The sequence below is a fragment of the Trichoplusia ni genome, chromosome 10 (genome assembly GCF_003590095.1).
Source record: "Trichoplusia ni isolate ovarian cell line Hi5 chromosome 10, tn1, whole genome shotgun sequence".
NCBI classification, from domain to species: Eukaryota; Metazoa; Arthropoda; class Insecta; order Lepidoptera; family Noctuidae; genus Trichoplusia; species Trichoplusia ni.
In genome coordinates, this window is record NC_039487.1 from 9,955,770 (window position 1) to 9,973,570 (window position 17,801).

The window sequence follows — 17,801 nt, forward strand, 5'->3', positions numbered from 1 at the left end:
CAGCTTTGCTGAGTGGATCAGTAATGACAACTCAAGGGGATACAATTATTTAAACGGTATTAATTTTATAAGAATTTTTATTGTAAAATACATATATTTTTGACTTTACTAGGTATACAACTCTTACTTAAACTTTCTAACATTTATGTTATGATCTAAAAGCGAAATGTAATAAAAAGTAACAGTAGATCAAAGTAGTCCGCAACTTTAATTAAAATAACTTATTCAATTATATCCAGTGACGTGATCCACTACACTAGGGGGTAAGAGACAAAGATACTTACCTAGTTAAAATGTATATATTTCTTTGCTACATGACAATAATTTTGAAAAGATAAAATCCTGCATAACCTTATATCCAATAAAAAAATATCTACATAAATAGTTATCAAATGTAAAGTGCAGATATCACAGAAATTCCAATGTCGAAAATGTGCTATAATTCCTTTCAGGAAGTAACCTAATCCAAAAAAATATTTTCAATATGGTGTTTGGCGACATCAATACATATAAAGGACCTTATTCAATTGCAAAATGTTTTTTTTGACACACTTGAGTATAATCCCCTAAAATACACCACTGTTTCACCATTTGCGGGGAATGCCAGTAGTGTTGTTTGTTAGCCAATAAAATTGTACACCAAAATGTTGTATACAAAAATTCAATAAAGCTAATATAAAAAAAAGACAAATTATAATAAAATAAAAATGCACAAAAAACGATATCAACTTTTTTGTTAATTACCATGCGGACAAAGTCGTGGGCAAGGCTAGTATTTAATGAAATTAAATGAATTATAGGGCAACTTTTATTAAAATTGAGTACTTGTAACGGTTAAAGTATTTCTTTCGATATTCGAAACAAAAACAACTTTGGAAACAAGCGTTGTTTAAGAACAAAATTGGTTAGCCAAAAATGGTTTTAGTGAATTAACCCCTACAGATGTTGTCGTAGACTTTTTGTAGATCTTTTTATGGTGATCAATATTGTAGAACATTATTTTAATCTATCTCGTAGGATTCATGCCAGTAATTGCAATGAAAATGTAAAAATAATCAATACATTACAAAACCTCCAAAAGTATCTGAATCTTTACTATATTATGCATACATTATAAATATAAACCTTCCTCTTGAATCATCAGACAGCGGGGATGACTTTGTTTTATGTATCTAGTGACACCGCGGTCGCAGTAGAATTTAGAATGCTTAAAAAACTTAGTTGGCTACTAATCACACTACGAGATTACCTACCCAATATTTCAGATAGAGAAACCCATAAAGGACATATTACCTTATATTATACTTAATTTTTTTTTTACTGTACTATAAATATATTTGATAATTTCATGACAAATCTTAAGATATCTAAAATGTTTAGAGTCCCCTCAGATTAAAAACTTTTAATCGACCGATAATTTAATCAGGTTATTAATCATTTAGAAAGTACGCACAATATACCGATTTGATATGAACCAATAAATCTATGATTCGAACTATAGGTTGTTAAAGTTTTTAGTCTGCGGGGGTGTTCTGTATATCTAAAACACATAATAATGTAGTATAAAAACAGCTCTGTAGTATCCCTACTAATATTATAAATGCGAAAGTAATTCTGTCTGTCTGTTACGCTTTCACGTCTAAAACACTGAACTGATTTTAATGAAATTTGGTACAGAGATAGAGCTGACCATGAGAAAGAACATAGGATAGTTTTTATCCCGGACTTTTGAAGAGTTCTCTTGGAAACGCGATATAACCGACCTCGACGCGGGCGAAAAGCTAGTACTTTATATTTTAGACAGTTTTGCCCGATACCTCACTAATTTGTCTCAGGGCCTGATTCGCATGTAATAAACATTTTGACATTGACAGCGCCTGCATTACGAAACGAAACTTAAATGCCTAAGACTTTGAGCGCCATTTTGGCAGCGGCTCTTTTGGCTTGAGATTTGTTCTTGCCGACTCCGTACACGGTGTGCTGCCAGTCGTTCTTCGTGATAGTAACACCAACCTTTATTTTCGGTATGTCAGGATCTATCACAACTGATTTACTGAAAGTATATTAAGAAATTAATATTGGTTTTAAGGGCCAAAAGTCTCTTCTGATGAAGAATAGAATATATTAAATTTTATGTTATCTTAATGCCGTTTGTGCCACTAGGCAACAATTGATTTTGTTGCGTGTTACATACACCGTGATTTTTTAGTCGTCTTACAAAAGCAGCCCAGTTCATGTATCCAATGACTAAAACAGGGTCATGATAAAAAAATAGGTATTTATGAGATTTTAATAAATTTAAAATGCAGGGGCGCGGGCGGCGGCGTTTTTATCATTTTTAAGAGTATATGTATAGTTCAGATTTCTCTAGTAGTTAATTTTTCTTCGTACTTATTATCTTAGTTGATGATAAAAAAATAATAATCGCGCCTAGGGGTATTTTACGTCGGATACATGAACCAGGCTGCTTTTGTGAGACCACTAAAAAATCACCGTGTATAATGTTTAGAGCAAAAGCGATGATAGATTTTTTGACAAATTCCTTTTTGTGGAATTAGCATATTAACATAGTGAACATACTTTCTGTAATCAGGTTCTGCTTTTCTAGTTAAAAATAAATACCAAAAAGATTAACAAAGCCTCCCTCCCTCCTCTCCAAACCAAAATTATTTGACCTCCACATATACCCTACATAAAATACTTACTCAAAAACAGGACATGCATGTATCTTCTCGTAGAGCACTTTCACTGGCTGTTGCGGTATGCGACTGGAGAAGGCGTGAATTTCCTTGCACATGATGCGATAGACCAATGCCCAGACAGTCTGCAAGTCACCGCCGCTGTCCAGGAATATCGCTCCAACTAACGCTTCAAAGATATCGCTAAGTACCTGTAATATGATATTTAAAATCACATCTTTTCGATGGTAGATGTATTTCGTTGTTTAACCCAACTTGTGTACTTGAACATCGTAATGTAGTATCACTGTTATCTAACATTTAATCAATTTAGTTTTGTTTAGAAGCCGTACAGATTAACATACAAATGCGAACCAAAATAAATATAGATACGGTATTATACACAAAAAAAACCATTAGTCAATTTGGCAGCGACATCGCAAAATATTTGTTATTAATAATATAATTGCAGTTATAAGGAGTACATTAGACATACATAAATGTTTTCCTCGATCACATTGACCGTAGGTACACTTGCAATGACAACGACAACAAAACAACCACGATTTTTAAAAGATATACTGTTATAAAAGCGAGAAAGCGCGGCACAAATATAGCCCAGTAAAAAAAATTACTTGCTGCCTTAAGCTATCTAGATTTCTTGAACAATGAAGGTTTACATAGTTTCATTTCAATAAAGGTTTAATTAGTACATACCTTAGGTACTTCAACATATTCAGCAATATGACACTCCTCCTCATCAATCAGATAGAGTACGTCTTCTACTATTTGGTGTTCGCGTTGCACTTGGTGATCAACGAAGGTGATGACGGCCTTGTCTAGCGTCGGATTTAATTCTGAGCACAGGAATCTGAAAACAACGAACATGGAGATAGAGAAGTATATGCTACGGTAACATGAAACGGGTATTCGATTAGTTTTTGTAGTATGATATATTTTTTGTAGATTGCGTTGTGAAAAACGTTCTAAATATTTGGTCACGTGTCTTCTCGTACGTTTTGAACATCGATCTTTGGAAGCCGAACAGATATGGTATACCTATATTCGACCTACAATTAAATCAAGCATTTGATAGATTAATTACTGTTGTGTGAAAGAGTGTTCCTGAATGATTAAGACACGCCCCATTTCCCAAGTCTTTACGGTTAAAGAATAAAATAATGTTTTTTGGAAATGACATTTTCTGATCAGGAAGAGGCAGGACAGAAAAATAGGGGTAGTTTTTCTGCCATGTCTTAGAGTAACATTATTACGGGTGTAGAATAGTTGTCGATCTGCGCCGTGTATTTGGATGTCACGGTTCCACAAACATAAGACAAAAAATACTTTTTATTTACTTTAAGACCCTCAGTTATGAATGTATTTATAGGTATACTATGTTTTTTTAATGAACTCTAGTAAGTCTCTAATATGTCTCATATCTGGTAGAACATCATACAAAAGTTAATAGAATAATAAATTTAAATGTCAACTCACTTGTGCAGTCCCAATTTAACGACGTAAGACGCGAAAGTGACGTTATTGACGAGAGCAGACCTAAGGTCCGTCATTTCTCCGGGCTTCAGATCGCCACAGTTCTCGAACACGTGGGATGTTATTAGGAAGTCCAGTATCGCATCGCCGAGGAACTCGTAGCGTTCGTAAGAACGAGTCAATCGGTTTCGTATGTATGATGGATGAGATAAAGCCTGAAATAGAAAACACTCTTGTAATAAAACTATGGTGAGTGTGCCTTCTATGTTTTTTTTCGAAGATTTTGGAAAGGTTGAGGCACACGTCACCGCGCCAAACGCACTTTGCGGGAGGTTTTACAAACGTTCAAGTTACGTACTCAAAGACACCCTGACTCTTTGACGACCTCCGTGGTCGTGTCGCTAGCTCTGAGGTCCCGGGTTCGATCCCCGGTCGAGTCAATGTATTCATATTTCTACATTGTCTCGGGTCTGGGTGTTTGTGGTACCTTCGTTGTATCTGAATTCCATAACACAAGTGCTTTAGCAACTTACTTTGGGTTCAGAACAATGTATGTGATGTTGTCCGCATTTATTTATTTTACTCAGGAACAAGCATTGTTCGATCAGAAAAATGTTTGTCATACGCGGGGATCGAACTCGTGCACAGAGGGAATGGCGGGGTGAACTCACTCAGCTATCGTTATCTGTTGTCTACATTAGATCATCCAACTTGTCAATAAGAGTACAAAGTATAATAAGCTAATCATTAAAAAAAATATTACACGTCAGTTCCAATTAATTTTTGCCTGCTTATAGTGGTGTCATTACAAGTTATTATAATTTTAGTAATTACCTATTTTAAACTTTTTGTTGTAAATTTATTTCAAAATCATGATGTAGCGAATTGCTTGCTGTACCTACTTAGAAACACCTTGTCATTCTTAAATAACTAAATATCATGTTAATATTATATTTACATCGAACAATCAATAATGGTTATGATTGTACTTTATCCTATATCCTTGCAAAGTTCATAATCTTTGAATGAGAAATCATTTTTTTAACAATCGTTTGAATTATTATTAAGCAATATATTGCATAATGTTGTGTAAAATAGCGTCAAAATATTATATAACAGTAGATAAATAAATTTGCTTTATAATGTGTTTACGTAATTTATTATTATTTAGACGCTGGTGGCGTTGAAATTACCCAATTACCCCGAAAACTCTGCACGACGTTTTTCGTCGATGACGAAGCTGATTGGTCAGGGCTAAAGTCCAATTGCAGTCCTAGAGCTAAGCTAAGTTAGACCGAGGTCTGCACACAAGTACGGAACAACGTGTGAACTATGCAATATAATCTAAACTAACCCGTGCCGGTATATGTCAGCGAGGGGAACGTAGCAAATGTGGCGAACTCGAAGCCCTGTGGTTTGCTTTAAGAAGTCCAATTCTCCTGATGTGTTCAACTGCCAAAGTTTTTAAATTGTCGTACGTTTAAGCGCGTGGCCCTTAGCATTTGCTACTCATGCTACATAAAACAGAACTATCTTTATCTTAAAAAAAAAACGAATTCCGCACTAAGGAATTTAATCCTTGCGTCGAGGGAAGTAAACGTACAAATCATTCATCGCGGGATCGAGCCCGCGACACAACGCACACGGTGGGTTTGGGGTGCTGATTTCAACCATTTCCTAACTAACTTAGCTCTTGGTCTGCAACCGGCATTAGTCGTCGCATATTTTAACATAATATTTTGATTTTTCAACTGGATAGGGTATAACTACCCACATTTAAATTTGGATAAATATAATCTATATCTATACTAATATATAAAGCTGAAGAGTTTGTTTGTTTATTTGTTTGAACGCGCTAATCTCAGGAACTTCTGGTCCAAATTGAAAAAATATTTTTGTGTGGAATACACCATTCATCGAGGAAGGCTTTAGGCTATAAACCATCACGCTGCGACTAATAGGAGCGAAGATACAATTAAAAATGTGAAAAAACACGGCAATTATAAATCATAACTTATATCTTCTACCCACGGGGACGAAGTCGCGGGCAACAGCTAGTCAGGTAATATATAGAGGAAGGGCAACAGAAGAAACTTGTTTACGCACTGATTATAATTATTTGCGTCTCATAAACATCATTTCACATGAATGAGCAGATTATGGAAAATACAACTCCTCAGCGACAGAGCACTAAAAAAATGTTCAAAGTTTTATGTGCGTACCTATGGATCAAGTTCAAAATAGTTCTGAACTACGATGTTATTCAGTTTATGTTTCACTTCGTATTTTTTGGTCTACATTTTTTTTCGTAATATTAATTACTAAAAAGGTATTACTTTACAATGTTTAAAAAAAACTTGAACGTATGTTTATATTATGCCTCTAGCTGTCCTGCCAAACGTCGCGTTGTTTTGAAATACAAATTAGTTCTAGGGAACGAAAAAAATGGGGGTATGAAAGATAAGATGTTGGTAGGTCAGACCTACCGAATATGTACCTACACAAAATTTTACGAGAACCGGTCGAGCCGTTCCGGAGGAGTTCGATTTCGTATATCGTGATTCGTTGAATTTTATACGCCAGAGTAGAATTTCCAACTTACCTCAAGCAAATGTGATGGATCTTTAAACTTGTAGTTAAGGATTTTCTCGACGTCTGGTCTGCAATGACTTAATAAGAAATTGATGTCTGATTCTGTAGCCCGCTTTTCTGACAGAACCGTTGAGACTCGTGTATGCAAATATGTCGCAAAGTTGTCCTAGAACAAAGCGATACTTATTTATTTTTGTTCCTTGAAATTAATTTCAAAGATGTTAAAAATTACTTTAATATTGTGGCACGAGAAATAATAGTGGACGTGGAATAAACCAAATCATTATTGTGGATTAACAAATGTATGTGCAAGTTCTTCGTGTTCATCCATAATAAACATAATTTAACACACAGGTAATGTTTTTTGAGCCCTGGATTCCAAAAATTTGGCCAACGCGAAAATATGGTAACTGTCAGTCTTAAATCAAGCGCTGTGTCTGGTCTTTAGTGTTTAAGTAACCGTCACCCGGTCAATATAAAAGACAGAAAATTAAAGTAGCTAGTCAGCCTCCGGAAATCAGGCAACCCAGATTACTTGTGACGGTAAAGGTAATTTTAATTTTAAAGTATAGGGAATTTTGTCCACTTCTACCTTTAGGTTCTATATAAGTCTGTTCCTGACGCCTTCATATTATTTGCATATATTATAGTATAGTTGCTTAATATGAACATGACGCAATTTAAGTATAGGTATGTCTGACAGAAATTGATGATGTCTAGTCTCTTAGGTATGTTTTAAGTATGTATGTGCGTATGTTGCTAGTTTTTTACGTACCTGTGGGGGTATGATTCTCATCCACTCGATGACTTTGATAGCGCCTAAAACGCCGCCGCTTAGCAAGTATGTACCGATGAGTGCTTCCACGCAATCAGCAACAGACTGCAAATGTATCAGACACTAAATAATTCCGTACTAATTTTTTGGCTATTTTTCAGTCAGGAGGGGGGGGGGAGAAGAAAGCGGGTAGTGTCAGCCTTTTGCTGAATACAATTAAACTGCTTCGTCTTCAGTATTTTGACGTCGGTGCATGGCAATGCGTAGCAATTCTTCATGCTCGATCAAGAAATGAATATAGGGCCTAAGCTACCACAACATATTTTGCAGATGTGGAAGAAATTTTTGGTAGGCAAATATTAAACGCATACTATCTTCACTTTTTACAGCTTATAAAGAGTTCCAGTTGTATCAGTGTTTTCCTCCGTTCTTTTAGTTAGACTATGAGAATTTCTGACGTCACTTTAGATAGGTCGACGTAAAGTTGAACTCCGAATTCTTCTTACATCTCAAAAGAGACTAAGTTCATAAAATTGTTTGGTTAAATACAATCGTAAAATTCATCTATAAATAGGTAAAACGAATGTACCATGTGTGGTGTGGGCATTGAACCTGTGCTACTTAACGCAGAATGGTCCATAGTCGACTGCGTCAATAGACTCATCAATATAATGGTAAACGATAAACAAAAATGAGTTAATTAAAAAAATATGCTCCATGACTAATCTGTTTTTGTAACAAAGATATGTATATTAGATTAGTAGATATTGCTTCAATTGTTTTTTATATTGTGCATTACGTAAATCTTACACGTGTAAGATGAATTATTTATCAAACAATCCGAAATGTCAGTGTCCTATCTCAAATGGCACGTGTAAGTTTTTGTAGGTCCATAACAAAATCTCAAGTTGTTAGTACAGTTATTGTTAGGTAAGCTTATCGACGTCCACTTTTTTAGTATACTTTACCAAAATGGGCCGAGCAAAAACTTCCGAAAAGAGTTAATTACGTTTTTTTCCTCTGATTGTCTGTCAAATACAGATATAAAATTATATTATTAATAAATAGGGAAAATCTAGTACCATTTGTGACGGATCAGTAGTGAAATAATAGTGTTAAACAGCTGTTTCATCCTATCAAATCCGTTACTGGACCTTCTTTGGAACAGGTGGCTTCGCTTGATATGCGGGAAACTCTTCCAGCGGAGAGGGGGTGACGAACTTCAGCACTGAGGATAGCGACACGAAGAAGTGGACCAATATAAAGAGTTACATTGACTGATAATAGTATTTAACCGATGCATAGGGAATGGTATTGAAAGCTTGACACCGAGTTTACGGTTGCAAACCCTTAGTAAATCCGCTATCCGGTGGGGATCGAAACCTCGACCTCCGATTTAGCAGCCAGGGCCACTGACCACTAGACCAAAAGACTATTCAAATAAAAGATTATACAGGTGAAGCACCAAAATTCTTTCCAACCTTTCAACCAGATTTCAGTTTCCTTACCTTATCGGCCACCGCTTGTGAGTGAATATACAGCTGCATGGCATTCTGCACTCTACATTCCGGTTCGGTCTCCGCAGTACCGTCGCAGTCCGCAAATCGGTCTCGTACCATTGCCATGCTCTCCTTTGACAAGTTGCCATCAAAAGCTTCTGATGAAGGGAAGTAAACACCTATGAGGAATGTCGGACGAAGCTGTAACAAAAATGTCATTTAGTCACGTTTATCAATATGTAATGTGCAATGGAACAATGATCCTAGGCAGATGGATTTGTCATCAACATTTTCGTGACTTTTTTTTATATTCTGGCGTTTATTTTTTAAACAGGCACCTTCCACCTTCCATTCTGTGTCCTAAATTGTAAATGTAAGTGTTGAAGAAGGATAAGGTCTGAACATAAATTGTAATTGCATAAATTGGCATAGCCTGGGACTGTGTCAAATTGCAAACGGAAAGGACCACTTATGTCTTAAAAGTATGTCGTGCTCACGATTAAGTTAATTAAACTTTCAAACGGGTTACTCTGATATTGACAGATTGATAAATCATTCCAAAAAAGCTTGTTTTTCATCATTATTATTATAAAAGAATTCTCCCACACTAAAAAATTCAATCCGTTGTTTCGTTTACAATTCGTGTAGCAGACGGTTAACATATTCAAGTCATATGCACAAAGCACACATTTAGAACAAGCATTCATGAATGACACAAACGATTGTCATACGCAGGGATCGAAACCAGGACAGGTGTCGCACGAGGATTTGGAGCGGTGACCTATTCCAGTCTTTGCAAAATCATCGAAAAGTTCTAACCGTGCTGTGTAAAAAAATGAAAACCGGTCAAGTGCGAAGCGGACGTAAGAGACAGAGTTTCTTACAAATAGGCTAAAGATCATGGTATTGTTTAGCGCGACTAGAAAAACAACATCTATAACAAATTCATGTGTGTAGCCATATAGGTTAACGAGATATATAACCTGGTGACCAACACTCCCTTTAGGCACTTTTGATACTGTTAATTAAAAAAATTGGTTCATCTAAAAATAAAACGTTTATATTTAAAAGACCTCCGATACGAGATATCTACTGACCGTCGCGTGAGTGGGAAATATAAATAAATATCGAATATCAACTTATGTTGACATAAAATATCTCTGTTCATGTTATTTAGCGCTAACCCCGTATACCCAATGTAAATATAGACTCGTGTATTTAAAAAGTTTGCACGGTCGTGAGAGGCCTGAAAATACGTCAAAAGGCTTCGAACCGCATGTTAAAGGACTGATAGCGAAAGAAAGGCGTAATTTACAAATGTCGTCCCACACTTGCTAGTAAGCGTTGTCCGATTGTAACACTAGCGGCAGACTGAGTTCGCCGCGCTATCAACATGCTGACTCATCTGTAGTTTACCTACTTCCTACTTTTTACTAACGATAACTCGCAAACGTAAGTATATTTGATTGGAGTCTTTTTGTGGCGGTCATTATGTTTTAATAATTCTGGACCTACTTGAGCCCAGGAAAATGCATGGTCATTAAATTCTGCACCTTTAACTCATGTATCTTCGCGTGGAAACTATTTGTAGTAAAATAATGACGTGTAAATCTTAGTTCTATTCTTCGTTAATGATCTTTAAAATAGCGTTATGCAACTAGGTAGTAATGATTATTATCTCAGATCGTAAAAACGTCCTTGTACGTTTGATCTAACACAGTAACATTCAATTCATTGCCTTAAAAGTGGAATAATCATTCATTCTAGATAATTGACTTGCTGTGGATAAGTTTCGGATAACGATTAATAAATATTATGATATCGGTTACGGCTTATCGATATCCGAAATGTTAATAAATAGCGAAATAATATTGCACTGATATTCAACGCTTTTATAACTTTCCTCGCGCATATTTATCTTATCTTAGTTTTGGACTCAGCCTGAGTCCTGAAAGACGACGCGAGTTCAAGAGTCACAGTTCGACTCTCGATCCATAAAAGAATATGTGAATCCCCGGCATGTTTTTTTTTTAATAATTAGGTGCATAAAACAGTCACAGATCAAAATATTTTGAATACTACATACCAAGACCAAAAAAAACGAAATATTATCTTTCATATTATCCTCGCATTTATCTTTAATATTTTCATCAGTAGATAAAATTTTTATATAAAAAGTCAGTTTTTGAGAACTGACCGTTTTTCTTAAACGAAGCAAATTTTTGATCATGTGCAAAGTTAGAGTTATGTAACTGGTGTCTGTCAAATATTATTGCGCTCATTGGCCATTTATAAAGATTTTCTTACAACAAATAACAGTTCAGAGTCAATTATTGCAACTTATTATATCAAAAAAATTGATAGATAAGATAGAATAATTTAATAATTGCTTTCAACAACAGAAATTTTACTTAAATTTAATAACTTTCATAGAGGCGGGTAGTTAGTAGAATTATACTAACATCACGATTCGATATTTGAGATGTTATTTTAATCATATTTTGCTTTAGATTATTGTCAAAACTTAACCGTAGGTATTTCGGATAATTTCGGGCAAGAATTTGTTAGCCAGAATCTAAGATCGGTGTTTTAGAAAAACTTTTCACTGTTTAAGAGTCTCCAATTTTATAACACAGCAATTGCAGATACAAGTGGCAAAATAGATTTGTATCCAATAATAAAGCAGCTCGTGGAAGCCAGAAAAAAGGGGAAGGAAAACTATGTTAAACAAAAAATAGCTATTGATTAAGACCCAAATGACGGACACAAAGGATAATTTTTTTTTGTCCAAATTTGCTTATTTTAATTTCAGTAAAGTTATTAACGATCAAACTCAACTTAAGCCGACTTGTATACGTAATACAAGTCGGCTATTAATATACATAATTATTAACCTTTGTCCATAGCAGCAAGCTCATTATTAATAATTATATATTAAATAAATCAAGAGATCGATTGAGACGATAAAACATAAAGACAACAACAATGTACGTAAGTAAATATTAGCGAGTAGAATACAATTACATAAAGTTTATAGCAGTAACAAGTTTAGCTGTATGTTTTACATAAAACGTAGCGTATATTTACGTAAACGCTTCGTACATTCAATGTAGGCTTAATAAGGTCAAGGTTGGGGACACGCCGGCCGGTGTGACGAACACATCATTATGATTTCGGCGGTCACCGGCACCGCACGTTACCCACAGTGCGAACAAAAGATAACCGTTCGCTAAGTTTCGTGTTCGACAGTGTAATTCAATAGGCTAAATATATCGTGATAAACGAAAGTGAATTAATTGTTGTATTATAGTGTAGGTGAAACAGTAAATAAACGTAAGTAGTTTTAAAATATTTTTTCCTTCGTCGGTACAATGATTTCCTGTAACTTTTATGGTTGTAACTGGTAATTGATGATTTTATTCTCTGAAAAGGTGTCGAATTTGTATCAAATACTATGTAATTTTTGTGCTAATGAGTATTGGGACGTGTAATATTTTGTGGTACCTACATAGCTTCTACTGACGAAAGAACCTTGTTTAGCCGGAAAAGTTACTTTACCTGGCCTCTTATATACAAAGTAGATTTAGAGAATTTTGCTGAGTAAATATAGATAGATACAATGATAAGATTAGGAAGAGATAAAATTAATTTTGGGGTGGGTGTAGGTAGACTCCAATTTGTTGTGTAACAAAGGTTCCCACAGAAACAATTAAATTACAACACTATAATTTCTATAAATAGATTGAGAATTTATTTATCTTATCGAATGGTTTATATAAAATAACGTTTGTAAGATTCCAGTGCTAAACATTCCTATACGTTAATAAAGTGCCAAACGTTGGAGGTAAATCGAAATAAGTGACCGCGAAAAAAAGGTTTAAAAAAAATAAGAACACAATTTTTTATATTTCTACGATAATAAATCTAGCAGAATCAACTTTCAAGACAGTAAGCATATTTGAAAAAGCTTGGCATTCTTAAACATTTGAACATATTTTCTTTGTACTAATTTTAGGATACCTACTTATAATAGTATTAGGTTTTCTACTTTTGTGATATGACCTGCAAAGCACTATATTACGACATACTGTTTGATATGCATACAAAACACCGAATAGTATACATATAGACAAACCAGCACTTAGTGATAAAATTTCAAATATAAACGCAGGTATTTTAAAATTTCCAGATGAAGTTTTTACTTTTAACATCGGTGTTGATCGCGATATCTTTACGCATCTTCTACAACTACCTCACTAGTGTGCCAGAACGACCGAAGATAGATCCGCAAAGATGGTGGGGAAGTGGCTCGAAACCAGCGAAGGAAGACGAGTCAATAAGGCCCTTCAAAATTGATTTCAATGACACGGTACGTAAAAGACAGAAGCTTTTTTTTATAACTTACAGGCATAGTACCTCCTGTGTAGCTTCTGATATTTATTGGTATTTGATTTATGTTTACAAGATATAATTCAATTCTACATGTAATGAAAACAGCTGGTTTGCTTTCATAACAGGTTTATACTATTTGTTAATTACTCCGGAGGGCTTGTCGATCTAATCCGTTCTTAAACTTATTCCAGATGATCCAAGATTTGAAGCAAAGATTAATCAACAGACGGAGGTTCACAAAACCTTTAGAGGGAATACAATCCGAATACGGAATGAACACGGATTACTTAAATAAGGTTCTGACGTATTGGGTCGAGAAATACGACTTCAAAAAGAGAGCTGAGCTGTTGAATAAATTCCCTCATTACAAAACGAGGATACAGGGATTAGATTTACATTACATAAGAGTAACGCCGAAAGTTAACAAGAACATAAAAGTGCTGCCTCTCCTCATGTTGCACGGATGGCCCAGTTCTTCGAAAGAATTCGTTAAAGTAATTCCAACATTAACGACTCCGCAAGACGGTTATGATTTCGTTTTCGAAGTAATTGCTGCAGACCTGCCTGGATTCGGCTTTTCAGAGGTAAATAAAATTTGTTATTAATGTAGCATGCAGTTATCGGGATCTAAATTTAAGCAGCAAAGGATATGACATGAAAACGCGTTTCTATAAATAAAACTTAACGGCAACGGGTACTTTCGACACGAACAATGAAATCTTGATACATATTTAGCTTATGTTTGCACTGTAACACAACACGAATTTTCATATTTTCTTGAGACAGTTTACCGCTGGCGAAAAAACGAAATGATTCAAAACCTTGAGATTTGTTTGTCTGGACTTAAATCCATTGCCTATTCCACGTGTATTTTTTTTTATTTATCCAACATTGGCCATCCGTAAAGCTAGGTAGTGACGTCAATACCATCAATCGTAAATTATTACGTAATGGCGATGGTTGTCCGGTTTCAAGATATTTAAAAAAACAGGATCTAATCGACTACATTTATTACATTTTCTGTATCAAAATAGTCGTAAAGAACTAATATCTCGATCCTTGGGAGGATCGATAAAAATACACTTGTAGAATTACAAGCGTAACTCTTCATTTTATATTGCGTACTTAATTTAATGGCTTTTTCGTTTCAGGGCACAAACAAACCAGGTCTAAACCCAGTTCAAATTGGTGTTATGATGAGAAACTTGATGCTGCGTTTGGGTTTCAAACAATTCTACGTCCAAGCTGGAGATTGGGGCTCCCAGTGTTCCACTCACATGGTAACTCTGTTCCCCGAAAACGTCTTAGGGTAAGATACTTAATATTCTTGCTATCAGACAGATATCATTTTCAAACTATTTACCTTATTGTATCGCTTCACTAAACTTGAGATTATGATAATAAAAAAATTATGTAACCGATTAAAATAGAAAAGCGGAATAACCTTGTAAGTCAGTTGTTTTATCCGATAACAATGTGTCTTCACGTCAAGCGTGAATGAACCTAGATGCGTGTACTACGACAAAGTCTATTCAGTACAATAATCATTTATGAAAAGCGGGCAAACCTGTTTGATACTCAACAAGCGAACTAATTTAAAACGTTTTTACTTCTAGGTACCATATTAATATGGCGGGATCGATCAGAAGAATAAGTATCGTAAAGCTACTCTTAGGATCCCTGTTCCCAACTTGGATTGATTCAGATCACCCAGAAAGAGTATATCCACTGACAAAATATTTCACCTATGTCTTGAGAGAAAGTGGATACTTCCACCTGCAATTCACAAAACCTGATACAATCGGTGAGTTACCATCATTTATATTAATTTTGTTGATAGATACTGTTCTGTAGACACTGTCGCGTTTGGTAGCCCCAAGACAACAGATTAGTACTTAAATCGCCCAAAAATTAGTATTAACGGATTTATGAGGTCAACACTAAGCAATTAATTGAACATGTTTTCTGTTTTTCTAGGCGTTGCACTTACAGACTCTCCAGCCGGTTTAGCAGGATATCTTATGGAAAAAATGGCCATAGTGAGTAATAGAGATCAAATGGACACCCCACACGGTGGTTTGGAAAGCTTGGATCTGGACGATGTGTTGGATACTATAACTATTATTTGGGTGAACGAGTGTATTGTCACGTCTACCCGGCTGTACTCAGAAGGCTTCCGTTGGGCGGAGGATTACGCACTCCAAGAGTAAGTTTATTTGTATACATTTTACTATGATGCTTCAATTTCTAAATAAGACTAAAAAATCGAATGACTATTTATAGAACCCGATAGGAACTCCATATATTTTTTTTTATATACACGGTGGTTTTTTAGTCGTCTTACAAAAGCAGCCTAATTCATGTATCCGACGTAAAATACCCCTAGGCGCGATTATTCTTAAAAATTAAACAAGAAAAATCTTAAAAATGATAAAAACGCCGCCGCCCGCGCCCCTCACCATTGTTACAAGGCTCGGACCGCGCTCGCAACAGAGCTGTGTTTCTAAAAAACTACATCTGCATTATAATATTGAATAAAAATTGCATTTTTGATTTATTCAAATCTCATAAATACCATTTTTTTTTATCATGAATGTGTTTTAGTCATTGGATACATGAACTGGGCTGCTTTTGTAAGACGACTAAAAAATTACGGTGTATGTGATTTAAAATAAATGCAATATACATAAGTAGTGCTTTTAGTGTTGAGAGATAATTGAAAATAAAAACAATATGCCTAAACGTATTATACTATAAAATGAATGAATAACAATACAAAAAACTTAAAAGAAAAGTAATAATTAAAGAGCAATTCAGAAATTTTGCTTATCAGTCGACAAATATTTCTAATACATAATTATTTCAAATCAGAAATTAATTAAATGCTACATAATTTACAGTTAGCCACTGGTTTTTATCACTGTGTTAATTAACTCTGTTATTAATTCCTGTTATTTTTTCAGTACTCCGACAGAGGTGCCAACTGCCGCCGTCAAGTTTCTACATGAAGTAGTCTACCACCCAGATTGGATACTGAGGGATAAGTTTGTCAATTTAGTTCGATCCAAATCTTACGATATTGGTGGACATTTTGCTGCCTTACACACGCCTAAAGAATTCGCTGAAGATCTCTTTGCTGCAGGCGCCGCGTTCCTTAATTTCCACAGTCAAAAGAAATAAGACTTATATTTTTTAGATTCTTTAATTTTTTATAACTGATGTGTAAAATATACCGGATTAATTATGTGATAAACTTGCCTGCCCACTTTTGTACCATATTTTTAAACTGGAAATAGTTACCTATTATTGATATCAAAATAAAATAAATATTACCTCAGTAATACATACCGTAATTCAATAATTTTAAATTTTGCCTTTTTAGCATTTGTTTGCACAGTGTGTTCGTTATACGCTAATTATAAACAAGTAAAGAAAAGTGTGTATGGAAACTACTATACTATGTATAATTACGTGTGAATTCATTACATTTCTTTTTATAATAGGGTTGACGATATTTTTTCAATGTCCATCAGATAATTTAATGAATAATATTGGATTCTTATTTCTTCTTTTCAATTAAATCAACTATCGATGAATGGAACTTGTGCGTGACGTCACGTATGTGCAAATTTCTAGTCCTTGGCAATTTTTATTTGCTCATACAACGGCAAAATACGTATCCAATTTTTTTCATTATCTATCTAATGGGCTAAAACCAGTTTTACTTGATACCTAGCCGTCATCCCTTTTACTTGCAACTGTGATCTTTGTATTGTTGTACATTAAAATTTAGTTTGTGATAAAGTACATAATTGAAGTTAAGTAACAAACAAGTGTAAAGGATAAATTGTTTGAGTTGCGTATTATTGACAAATCGCAAACCAAGTATGAATTTAAGTTTTAAAATTTCCGTATGAATGTATTTATTAAAATGTATATGAAAACATTGATCAAATCCAGATTTTGTAATACGAGTATAGCTAGCCGTTTACATTTATATTTCAAATGTAAACTTGTTCTTTTTATACTAATAAATTGACATGGCTATGTTTACGTCAGTCAATAGTTGTAAAATACACGGTGCACGAAAAAGATACTTAATTAATAAATAATAAACATTTAATAGAAAATTGTTGCCTATTTTTACTCCAAAACATTTAGTTAATGACCGAATTATCTAAGATTCTTCATACTGCATTTCTGTCATCAAACATATAATGAGAATTTTGGACAGTCATGACATGATACTCATCAAACAACGCCATCTATCGCCATCGCGTTTTATAGTTGTAAATTGCATTGTCATCGGGTTTGAAGCTATCCTGAAAATGTCAGCCTGCTAGCTTATCGGGAAGTGCCTCGAAAATTGAG

General features: G+C 34.6%; 2 protein-coding genes across 3 annotated transcripts in view; one reads left to right on the forward strand and one right to left on the reverse strand.

Annotated features, from left to right (window-relative positions):
• Window positions 1–59: 59 nt before the first annotated feature.
• The window catches only part of LOC113498214 (endoribonuclease Dicer), a 35,454-nt gene continuing 17,712 nt past the window's right edge, over window positions 60–17,801 (reverse strand). Inside the window, exons 26-32 of the mRNA XM_026878152.1 lie at window positions 9,048–9,239; window positions 7,540–7,644; window positions 6,775–6,930; window positions 4,176–4,387; window positions 3,396–3,549; window positions 2,706–2,890; window positions 60–2,053 (exon numbers count right to left, since the gene is read on the reverse strand). Of these exons, the coding sequence (XP_026733953.1) occupies window positions 1,897–2,053; window positions 2,706–2,890; window positions 3,396–3,549; window positions 4,176–4,387; window positions 6,775–6,930; window positions 7,540–7,644; window positions 9,048–9,239 (1,161 nt within the window). The 3' untranslated portion in view covers window positions 60–1,896. The remainder of the gene's footprint in view (window positions 2,054–2,705; window positions 2,891–3,395; window positions 3,550–4,175; window positions 4,388–6,774; window positions 6,931–7,539; window positions 7,645–9,047; window positions 9,240–17,801) is intronic.
• On the forward strand, window positions 12,191–17,560 carry LOC113498265 (juvenile hormone epoxide hydrolase-like). Of its 2 annotated transcripts, none has more exons than XM_026878216.1 (7): window positions 12,191–12,371; window positions 13,228–13,407; window positions 13,622–14,014; window positions 14,582–14,739; window positions 15,047–15,234; window positions 15,408–15,636; window positions 16,394–17,560. In XM_026878216.1, exons 2-7 carry the CDS (start codon window positions 13,228–13,230, stop codon window positions 16,608–16,610), a joined length of 1,365 nt encoding a protein of 454 aa, XP_026734017.1. In that variant the 5' UTR covers window positions 12,191–12,371; the 3' UTR covers window positions 16,611–17,560. The 2 variants fall into 2 exon arrangements, with proteins under 2 accessions (XP_026734017.1, XP_026734018.1); XM_026878217.1 differs by lacking the exon at window positions 12,191–12,371 and adding an exon at window positions 12,912–12,986.

Excerpts from the sequence above, each read along its gene's own strand:
- LOC113498265 (XM_026878216.1), top strand. The coding sequence starts at position 13,228 with ATGAAGTTTTTACTTTTAACATCGGTGTTGATCGCGATATCTTTACGC. Across the intron at positions 15,235-15,407 it reads CACAAAACCTGATACAATCG|GCGTTGCACTTACAGACTCT; the intron begins GTGAGTTACCAT and ends CTGTTTTTCTAG. Across the intron at positions 15,637-16,393 it reads GAGGATTACGCACTCCAAGA|TACTCCGACAGAGGTGCCAA; the intron begins GTAAGTTTATTT and ends TTATTTTTTCAG.